Below are 10,502 nucleotides of genomic sequence, written 5' to 3' on the forward strand. Positions count from 1 at the left end.
TCATATGACTTGCAAGAACTTCGACTTCACTACAAGCGGGTCGACTGAAGGTGAAGTGTAATCTTCTTGAAAACTATTATTCAGAAAGGAGGCTGGAATAACACTATCACTCCTAAGGACTGAAAATTCTGTCCAGGTGCGGCAGAATTCACAGTGAGCTCACCCTCACCCCCACCAGACCTTCATTTAAAACTTTTCTCACTTCAACATCCTTGCCCTTTTTCATTTCTCACTCACACTCGTCTGCTTCGATCCGCCTTGTCAGCATCAAAGACATCCGAAAACAATACATTCAGTCCTACAGTGGGTGCGTCCAATGATTGTGTGATCTGTACTGAAGTTGATCAGAAGCTCTTCTAAGATGGAGGGCATTTCCCACCATGTGGCTGAAGCCAATGGTCAACCAAACCCCATCCCAATTGGACTGAGCAAAGAAAAAATCGACATAATGTGGCAGATGAGCATCGCTTCTTTTACTCCAAACAACAACGAATTGGTGATTCCGAACTCTATGGCGACGAAGCTCAGCGAAGAGAACATTGCCGATCTTCAGTCACGTTTCAGGTAAGCATAATGTGACAGAAATTGTTCTGTGCTAACTCGCAGCAGCGCTCATTTCGGCAATGCTCCCGCTACTGTATTTGTTGATCACTTCCAACAAGCCTTTCACATCCGCCTAACTCTTGAGCTCCCTGCCACTGGAACCGGTCAGACCGGCATGAGCAGATCTCTGTCACGGTCAACCTCAAGTCTCTCTCCAGTACCGGCACGTGCACGTTCCCCAAAGGGATCTCCGGTCAAACCGGTTCGCTTGCCCGGAAAGAAGTCAAAAGTGCCTCGTCCACCCAATGCATTCATTCTCTACCGAGTCGAAAACCATCCCAAGCTAAAGGATGAGAGACCGGAATTGACAAATAATCAAATTTCAATCGTCCTTGGAAGGAGATGGAGAAACGAGTCTGAACAAGTTCGAGCACATTTCAAAGATCTAGCAGATAAGATCAAGGCTCGGCACGCTGCAGAGAACCCGGGCTATCAGTATGCGCCACGCAAATCATCTGAGCTGAAGCGACGCATGACTGCGCGTAAGCTCGCTGCTCGTCGCGCTACCAAAGCCCAAACCGATTCGCAATCTAGTTCGGATCTTGAGATGAGAGACGTGACTGAGCTTGCCGATGCTAGTCATCACGACGATATTGCAATGGATGGCACTATCAGCGAGGCCAACGAAGTTGCAAGGTTCTACCAGGACGACGAAGTCATTTCTGCTACGAGCCTCTTGTGCAGTGACCGCACCTCCTACCTGAGTCGCATCAGACACGGCAACAGCGGCACTATGTCTGTCATTCTCCCTGCCGGCCATGATCAAGTTGAGCACGACTACGATACCAAAATGGCAAAGTACATGGAGCACCTCCTCCGATCATATGAGGGACTAGTCGGACCTGACGCAGAAATCAATCTCACCACCCGTCCTGCTCGGTCAAGTCTTGAAGCTGACGACTTCATGAACAGTCTTGTCGACTGGGAAGCGATCAAAGCCGACGCGGACATTGTCCACAACGCAGTTAAGCAAGACCAACTTGAGACCCTGCATTTTGACAGCGAAGACGAGCGTGTCAAGTTTCAGCAAGAGCTTGACCGCATTCTGTGCATGCTGGAGTGAAGAAAAGACAACCTGGACACCGACCTGCGAGCCAGCGATGGTCTTCGTGTCTACATGCAGTCAACTATACGACTGAGGTCACCGCAGTGCTCCGCGTGGACTGCATACTACTGCTTGGTCCAGCCCACCTCACTCCCAACGTTGGCCGGGCAAATCTGCTCAACTCAACACTCACCTCCCTCCCCCAAAAACTTTGGAAAATGACAAAATGGATCGACAAATAAAAAGTGGCGGTGGCGAGTTCCAATTTCTCCTGGTCCACTTGGTGGAGGGGCAGCAAACAGCACAGGCTGCTTTCAACACGGCGCTGCAAGACTTCAGCTGGGAACGGTTTGCTTTGGAAACAGAAAGAGGCATTGCCTGGGCTGGGCATGGGCTGTGCGATAGGAGGACCAATTGTGATTATCGTGTGATTGTTGCGCCAAAGGATTGCGGAGAGCTGAACTGGCACTTGCGAGAGGTAGTTAGACGGGGTAGAACAAAGGCAATGGGAATTGACAGGGCAGACAGGGGGTTGCGAACAGGGAAACATCCAAGGCGTGAAAATGCGTCAGCACAGCGCCTCCAGGGACTAGGAAGACAGATAATTCCACAAATCCATCCGACAATACGTCATCATCTCTATACATTAGACCTCCCATGTCGTCTCCGTATTTTCCATCTCCGCCGCCTCTCTAAGACAACACCGCCTAATTTCCATCCCCCGCAATACGAGGTTTCATTTCCCGCACCCTCAATGCCACCCAGTGCTTGCCCAGCCATCGTTTCCACGTCGTGGTCCCCGAAACACCGACGGGGCGAGTCCAGACCAGCAAACTACGAGGTGTTGCTCTCCGTCTTTGTAATTTCACCGGCCTTGTTTCAGACCCTGCATTGATTGATGCTCGAAAAGGAGTTGCTGAGCTCTTTAACGTGCAAGAAAACCAGGGAAAAAAACTTAGAAGTGAGGCAAACTGGCAGCAGGTGAGCGCAAAAGGATGAATCATGACAGCCTCATTGCGGTTTGGGCGGACTCAAACTCGCTCCTGACCACGCAAATGGCCCGGTTGTTAGCCTCAATCTTTGTCTATACAAGCTCACCTATTGACAGGGTCGCGAGATCGCCACTGTGTGGCAAACCACCTAAGACGCTAGGCGTTTCACCAACTGCGCCACTTACCTCAACACCGTTGTTCTCGTAGACCTGTGATAGGATGGCGACGGAACAGGAGATTTCGGGAATGTTCATCAGATTACAGGCCAAAGTGTATATAAACAGACAGGGTCTCTCTGAAAAGCCAGAGGACAGAACACAATAAAGCAGATGAATCCACTCTCATTCTGTGTACAACAGTACCACTCTCCTTGCTTCGCCCACCACCTCCTCCCTAATCATACCGACCCTGTGGCCGTGATACAAAAGAAAGGTCAATTTGAGCAGAAGTGTGCTGTCCAAATACCCTCAAGCCCATTAGTTGGAGACTGACAACGCTACGGCAGTGTCTACAGGGAAACGCCAACGGAGGCTGTCAGATGACGGATCGTGGATCCGTCCAACATCGCCGCGCCCGGACTTGTTTCAATCTGTCTCAATACCCACTTGCACAATCAATTTAGGCGGTGGCCAACCTCTCAGCCCGCAGACTGTTTTTGACAGAGGTTTTACTGCTCCTTCTTCTGGGCAGATTCACACCTGATAGAATCAGCAACATCTCGCGCAGTTTTCTCCTATCGCATTGTAACAGACTTCACAGAGGAGCTTCCATTCTGCCTCACACGGGTGGTTCTCGTTCCCGAATTCGCAGATCCAAGGTCCAACACAATTGATGCTCATGCCGGTCAAGACACTGTCCAAGTGCGCACCCCTTCCACAATGATCACGGGCCAAACCTCTGCACCTATCGGTCAAGCCATCGCCCAAGCGGGCAGCTCGTCCACAACAATCATGGGCCAAACCTCTGCACATGCCGGACATGGCTTCCCCCAAATGAGTAACTCTTCCACATCGATCGCAGGGCAAAACTCTACGCAGGCTGCTCAAGGACTCTTGCAGCTCGGTTTTTCGTCTGCGACGCTGCCGGGATGAGCTCGGGTTCCCTCATCGGAGTTCAATAGCTCGGGCTCGACGCTTGTGTCAGATACCTCGCTATGCACGCCGGATCATCTCCGAGGTCGACCAGGAATGGCTCCGCGACTCTGGACGCCCCCATCAAAACCCAATGACTCTTCACCACTGGGGAGCCGTTCCTCAAGGTCCAAGGCCCCAACAGGGGTGTTTTGTTCTATGGACCTGAACCCAGAATCCCCCGAGTGCCGGGTGCAATTTCCACAGTCTGATGGCTCGGGGAGGAGCCTGGGATTGGCCGAGGAGATCACCACAGCATGGTCACCGTGCAACGCATAATCAACCCGTTTGGATATCAGGCTGAGTAACAGTAGGGCGGGAGCAAGAGCAACAGCAACCGCAGTGGTGAGCAGAGTACACAGTGGTATGGACAGTGCGGCAACGACAATGCTGGTGACAATTGTAATGGCAATGGGGTGGCGAATAGATGGTATTGTTAGTTCATCCATGACCCAGGACAATCATTCCAAAGCTCTCGTTCTCCCTCAATGAATGCGTGTTGTTGTTGTTGTTGATATGTTGCCCGAAGAGACCCGAAGCTCGCGCACCTAAGTAAAGGCGTGGCAGTGAGGGGAGGAGTCATGACAGTCTTGCCCTGATTGCTCGGAGCCACGGCGCTTTGTTGTCTCAGCGTCGAGTTCCTCATTGCTTGGAGGTATGTGCATCCCCTAGTCGCCCTGCTTCGCTTCCAGCCTCACTTAGAGCCTCGCGCCCCGCCTCATTCTGCCTCAACTCCGCCTCACTCATTCCCGTTGCGCCAGGATATAAACCACAACGCCCCGAGGGAAAGGGTTTTTCTATTGCTTGCCTTGTCTTGGTGATTCCCTGTTTGACCCCTTGCTGGCTTGCAGGTACGGTCATCGTATTGGTGCAATGGTGCATTTATGCATTAATTCCTCGTGTTTTTTGTACATTCCACATATACAACGACGTGGATATATTCCTACCTCTCCCGCCAGCTGCCTTTGGATTTTTTCTTTTCTTGTATTTTTCTCCTCAGGTTTCCTGTCCACCTGCCCATCATCCACCGTCCATCTCCATCTCCGTCTTCGCCTTCATCTTTGTTTTCGACAGTACCATTCCCATTCTCCTCCCGGCACGGCGCACAAGGCAAGGCAAGGGACCACGCGGCGCAGGCGCGTGCTGCAAAACTCACACGGATACACCAACGCAAATGCGAACGCAATCCCAATTCCTAACTTCCACGAGAAATAAGACAGGATTACAGACAAAGGATACGAAGACATACTGACGGGAAGTGTTGGGTCTGTGCTTCTACAAGTCCGGGTTCAAATTCAAATTCAAGTCCCAGGCCAAGACCAAGATCAAGTCTCTGAGAATATCGAGTCCGAGTCCAAGTTCAACTCCAAACCAAGTTCAAGGCCGAGCAGACCACGTCGAAGTCGAAGTCGAAGTCGGAAGTCCCTAGACGAAGTCCAAATCCAATTCCAGGGCACAAATCTGAATACAAGACCGACGTAGTCAGCGAGTCACTCCAAGTCAGTATCAACGTCGGCTTCATCGTCCACATTCGCATTCGCTCCAGCAATCAGTATTCGGCACCACCCAACCAGCGGTCGGCATTCAGCTACCATCGGATACCACCATCACCACCCGCGACGCCACAACGAGTAACCGAGCGTCCACCATGTCCTCCCAGCCATCTACCAGTAACGTCGACAACAACCCACAGCAGCCGGCGTCCACCACATCCTCCCAGCCGTCATCTGGATCACCACCAGCCACCACGTCCTCCCAGCCATCACCCGGGCCACCGCCGACCACCACATCCTCCCAATCCGGCCCCGACCCGGGGATCGGCAACCATGAAGTGGCCCCTCCCTCGCCGCCGCCGCCGCCACCGCCTCCTCCTCTCCCCCCACCGCCCCAAGAGCAGGACCCAGCGCAACCACCCATTCCCACGGAAACGGTCCACTTCCCACGCCTCATCCACCCGCCTATGGTCGTCCCGGAGTGGGAGTCCTTTTTCAACGACCTGGTCTCCCACGGCCGCATTGGCTCGAATCCCTACTCGCCGAGTAGTGAGCCCCGTCCCACCGACGCACGGGAGACTCAAGGACATTGATAGGACAGGACGAGACAAGACGGGACAGGACGGTAAGGACTTTCGACATGTCTCCTTTTTGTGGGAAATTGTTGTGCAAAACGTACGTGTATGAAAATGAAAAGGATTGGACTAGGCAAATGGGAACTCCGCAAATGGAGCGATCTAATTGGCGGAACTGGATCTGAAGCCTCCGCGTCTCTCAGACACCTTGATCGTTCCGTCGCCAGATGGCCACGATCAACTCACATGAGCGGGGCCAGGCCAAGAACATATTTTGGGTATTTGTACATGCTTCTGCAGTGCACTGCAATGAAGGAACGAATCATATTCGCGCCTTGACTTGGCCCGAAGTTCCTTTTTGCCTGCCTCCTGGTGTCTGCCGGATGAACCGCCTACCGCTTGCGTTAAAGAACAAGAAGTATTTTCAACTTGCCCTTTTGCGCACAAAACGCAGTGAGGACGGTGTGACTGACCAACAAGGCCAATGTCCCACGACCTGCCTCGCTTTCCGACCAACTGCACATCCCGCCGGCCAGATCCGCCTGCCATGGAAGCATTTTCTGTCCGGACTGGACCATCTTATCGGGCTGGTGGTGGGCGGTTGCAGTATTTGCCACTTCGCCAAGACTCTTGACTCTTGTCACCATGATTTAACCTTCGTTTTTGAGCATCCATCTCATCTATGTACCTACACGTTGAGTTCACTCGCCAGCCCTGTCAGCATACGCAAACCTTTCAGGCCAATCGGTATGCATATGCACGCTGACAAAGGAGACCCAACCACTGGACGACCATGTCAACAGGAGTGGAAGTGCAAGTCGCCGCAGCACGGCTTGCTCGAGCTCTTTCTTCCCTGGATGCGGCGGCAGCACTGCCGTTGCCCAGGTCTGTCTGAATTGCCTTCACGACAATTGGAGAGGGGACAAATGGTCCTCGCAAGGAAGGGGAAACAAGACCTACTCCTCTGGCCATTTCGATCAGGCTCCCGTTTTCCAATCCGACGGATGGTGATCCAGTTGTCCTGACTCCGGATTCCGCAAAGGAGAGATTGGACAGCCGACCTGCGGCCTGGATGAGTACTTTGGTTGTACCGTGAGTAAGTGAGCGCTTTGATCATAGGACTAGGGCTAGTGGGACTATAGTCTTACATTGCTCAACACCAAGAAGCAAAATGTACAACAGACAGCGGGACTGGTCTGGGAGGCCACTACGACCGGCTGCCCAGAGGCGATACTCATTGGCGGTCATGTGCCTCATCACTCCATTTTCGAGAAGACGTTAGATTCCTTCAACAAGAATTTTGCATACTCCCAATCCTGCCGGCGGTTCACACTTCCCTCGATATCTTACGAGCGGCGAAAATGGCCGCTTTTAAAGGCCGTCTGATCGCCCGCGCAATTTACAGCAAGACAGCGTCGACATGGATTGCGGTGAATGGAAAAGTTTCAGATTGGCATTCTCGGACACAGGCCAGTTATTGGGAAGGAACTCACTGAAAGGACAGAGGGACAGCTATCTCTGAGGACAGACGAACGCTATCCATTTGCGTCCTCAACGTGACAGTTCTCCGTCTCAGGGTTGGCGAGCGCCTGAACGAGAGCAGTCCCTCGATCCATGCAGCCACGCCATTCAAAGATGCTGGAGACCGCAGATCCAGAGCCTGTTCTGGAAGGGAGATGAACCCAAGATCAAAGAAGATGCCTGCCTTGGTTGAAACGTGCGCTGCGCTTCGATGGTGAGTGAATTAAGCTTCAAATCACGTCACGCCTCGACCATGCAAGCCAGGAAACGAAGCAGGATCTGTGTGTTCTGTGCGGCTCGCGAGGATTCTGATCCTCCGCCCACTCCCTGCTCAAACCATCTTTCTCCGATCATGAGCGTGCCGACAACGCCTGTCCAGCAACGCTCACCGTGTTGCTTCCCTGTCCCCGAGGGAGAGACATCAGAGAGATATGCAAAGGAGCTCGGCGACAATAGAGAGGAAACAGAACAAGGGGTTGCTCGGTTGCTAGCGGACATTCCATCACACACAATCCGAAGATCGAACTGAAGTAGCCAAACGTGCGTCTGGAGCCTCACATCTCACAAAGACCTTGATCAAAATTTGACTGGCTTCGATTGGCCTCGACGCCAGTTGGCCACGATCCACTGACATCGTTCTCCTTGCCCTGAGACAATATCCTCTCTAGTTCTACAGACATTGCAGCTATTGTGAAGGTGTCTGTCGAATGCCCTTCGCAACTGGCTGACCTCGAAACATTCATGTTCGATACAGTCATCTCCACCATTGAATGGAAGCTTTGCCGATGTTGTTCCTGCTGACAGGGAACTCGCCAGTAGCAATATTTATGGATCTGTCGAGTCTGTGAATGATTGCATCGACAAAAGATCTGGTGTCATTCACCCCCAATAAAAAAACCCGGTGCTTTTGTGTGTTTTGCATAAGAGAAAAGAGAGATAGAGAGCATCGAATGCTCGGAACTAAGATTTGCATTGCTGATACGAGCAGGAACGGGCGGTTCATCTATTAATCGGCTGAACTGAAGGGTCTGGCAAAAAAGCAGCATCAATAGAATCGGGAGCCCGGCACTCAACTGTCAGATAAAGCGAAAGACTCTTGAAACAAAGAGAATCAGCAGCCCGACACTCAGCCGTCGGCGCGCCATCGTGAGCCCGCTTCATCGCTTGAATCTTCCATTCTCGAGATCAATAGACTGGGTGTTGTCGCAGTGAGAGGCATCTTCAGTCCACAGATTCGAGCCCTTGTCGGGAAAAGGAGAGAGACCCCGAAGGAGGGGGGAAGGGGAGAGAGAGAGAGAGGTCTTTTTCGAACTTGCATCGAAGTTCATGTGGACCGATCACTCGGGGCAGGCTTGTTCAATATACGTTTAATGACCGGGGTGAGGAATCACCGGTGGCATCGCGGTGTAAGAGAAATCCAGTCGGTGACGGAGTGATCCGGCTCCAAACAAAGCACAGTGGAGGACAGACGGATGCGAAATGGAATTAAAAAGAGACAAAAACATCGGGAGATGAAGGAGAGCGGGAAGAGCAGAGAATGAATGATTTGGCAGAAGTTGAACTGACGTCTAACAAGGGCAGTCATTGGTTTGATTTTCTCGACAAGTTCGTCTTGACGCCCGCAATTTAGCTTGTTTTCCCTTGGGTTTCGTTGATTCAGCATGGTGACGGATTTATACAAATGTCTCAGTTTTTATTGGCTCTGTCGGAATGCCCATTCTATACGATCTCGCATAAATTGTTCAGTCCATTCCCCCTCAGTCCATAGAGAATTGGTCGTTTCATATGGACTTGGCTGATAAAAGTGGAGTATTTGTGGACATGGAAAGGATGCCTCGAAATCTGTGAAATCCCAATTTGTAGCGCTTGTGTTGTCGGAGAGATCCCATTGACCGGTCCAACACACCCGTTGACTAGGGTCCATGACGGTCGGTGTATCCTCGGTCAGTACTTGGAAGGAGGTGGGTGTCATTGCCTGTGCTAGTTGTCCTATGGAGTCCTCCAACTCAAATATATATTGTCTGCGCCGAAGTTCTTCTCCGGTCTGCCAAATCGGGTGGTTTTCTTGTCCAGTCGCTGCCTCGACATGGAACTGCTGTCCAAATTCTCCTTGGGTCATTACTTCGACAGGGGACTGGTACCCAACTGCTCCTTCGGTTGATGCTGTGACTCCTGCTGGATCCAAAGGTGGCATCCATGGAGCACTCAAGTTCCTTTTTGGCATTGACCCATGACACTTTTGAAGGTGACGATCTAGGGTTTGCTTCCTGCTAAAAGGCCGCCAACTGCGCTCACAGTCCAGGAACGGGCACGAGAAAGATATTGACAAGTGTAGGTTATGCACTTCCCTCTGATGCCTGATCAATCCGGCTTTTCGCTCAAATCCTGGGAGTTCACATCCTGGCTCGTGACATTTGTATGGCCTCTCGTGCTTGTTCAGGTGCCTTCTCCAATCACTGATAAGTTTGAACGTTCGGCTCTCCCCTACAAATGCGCAAGATTCACAGTAATACTGCCCGTGCTCATCAACCGGGAAGTAAAACTCTCCGTGCTCGTCAACGGGTAGCCCATTGAGAGTTCGAGGGGTCATATTCACTCGTTTTTGACAGACCCAATGGGAATTTCGAGTAAATAATCCCGAGGAGATGGAGGGAGCGAGGGAGATGGAGGGAGCGAGGGAGATGGAGGGAGCGAGGGAGATGGAGGGAGCGAGGGAGATGGAGGGAGCGAGGGAGATAATTGAGCAGCAACGACGCAGCCCACAGATGGTGGAGAATGTGTTGCACGAAAGATGGGTGATTGATTGATCGAGTCTAGGAGAGCAATGTATCTAGCGTGACAAACAGCGTGAAAAATTTTCAGTGCCAAGACATCGGGAAACCTTCCCTATAGGGTGCAGATTGAGCCTGTGTGGGAGATTGATCGAGAATGAGGACTGTTTGAGAGGCAGTTTACAGCAGGACGACTTCGTCACGGACGATCGGGACAGCAGATCTCAAAGATGAATTTGAACTGGAGGACTGGGGCCCCACATTTTTCGCAGGCTCCGAGATTGTGCGTGGTTCAGCCTTTGTACTAGATTACTTCCCCGTTCGCCGCTCAGAGGCTGAAACCATCGCTTAATAGCTTACATTGACGACGTC

The 10,502-nt window shown here is 51.8% G+C and overlaps 2 protein-coding genes across 2 annotated transcripts; one reads left to right on the forward strand and one right to left on the reverse strand.

The window, feature by feature from the left end:
• Positions 1 to 361: 361 nt before the first annotated feature.
• Positions 362 to 1,666, forward strand: A1O5_13042 (uncharacterized protein; the record flags this gene model as incomplete). Its single annotated transcript, XM_007753611.1, has 2 exons — positions 362 to 564; positions 610 to 1,666. 2 exons carry the CDS (start codon positions 362 to 364, stop codon positions 1,664 to 1,666), a joined length of 1,260 nt encoding a protein of 419 aa, XP_007751801.1.
• Positions 1,667 to 9,052: 7,386 nt separating this feature from the next.
• On the reverse strand, positions 9,053 to 9,949 carry A1O5_13043 (uncharacterized protein; the record flags this gene model as incomplete). The annotated part of the gene is made up of 2 exons (XM_007753612.1): positions 9,053 to 9,843; positions 9,865 to 9,949. 2 exons carry the CDS (start codon positions 9,947 to 9,949, stop codon positions 9,053 to 9,055), a joined length of 876 nt encoding a protein of 291 aa, XP_007751802.1.
• Positions 9,950 to 10,502: the final 553 nt, after the last annotated feature.

The sequence above is a fragment of the Cladophialophora psammophila genome (assembly GCF_000585535.1).
Source record: "Cladophialophora psammophila CBS 110553 chromosome Unknown aczJe-supercont1.41, whole genome shotgun sequence".
Lineage (NCBI taxonomy): Eukaryota > Fungi > Ascomycota > Eurotiomycetes > Chaetothyriales > Herpotrichiellaceae > Cladophialophora > Cladophialophora psammophila.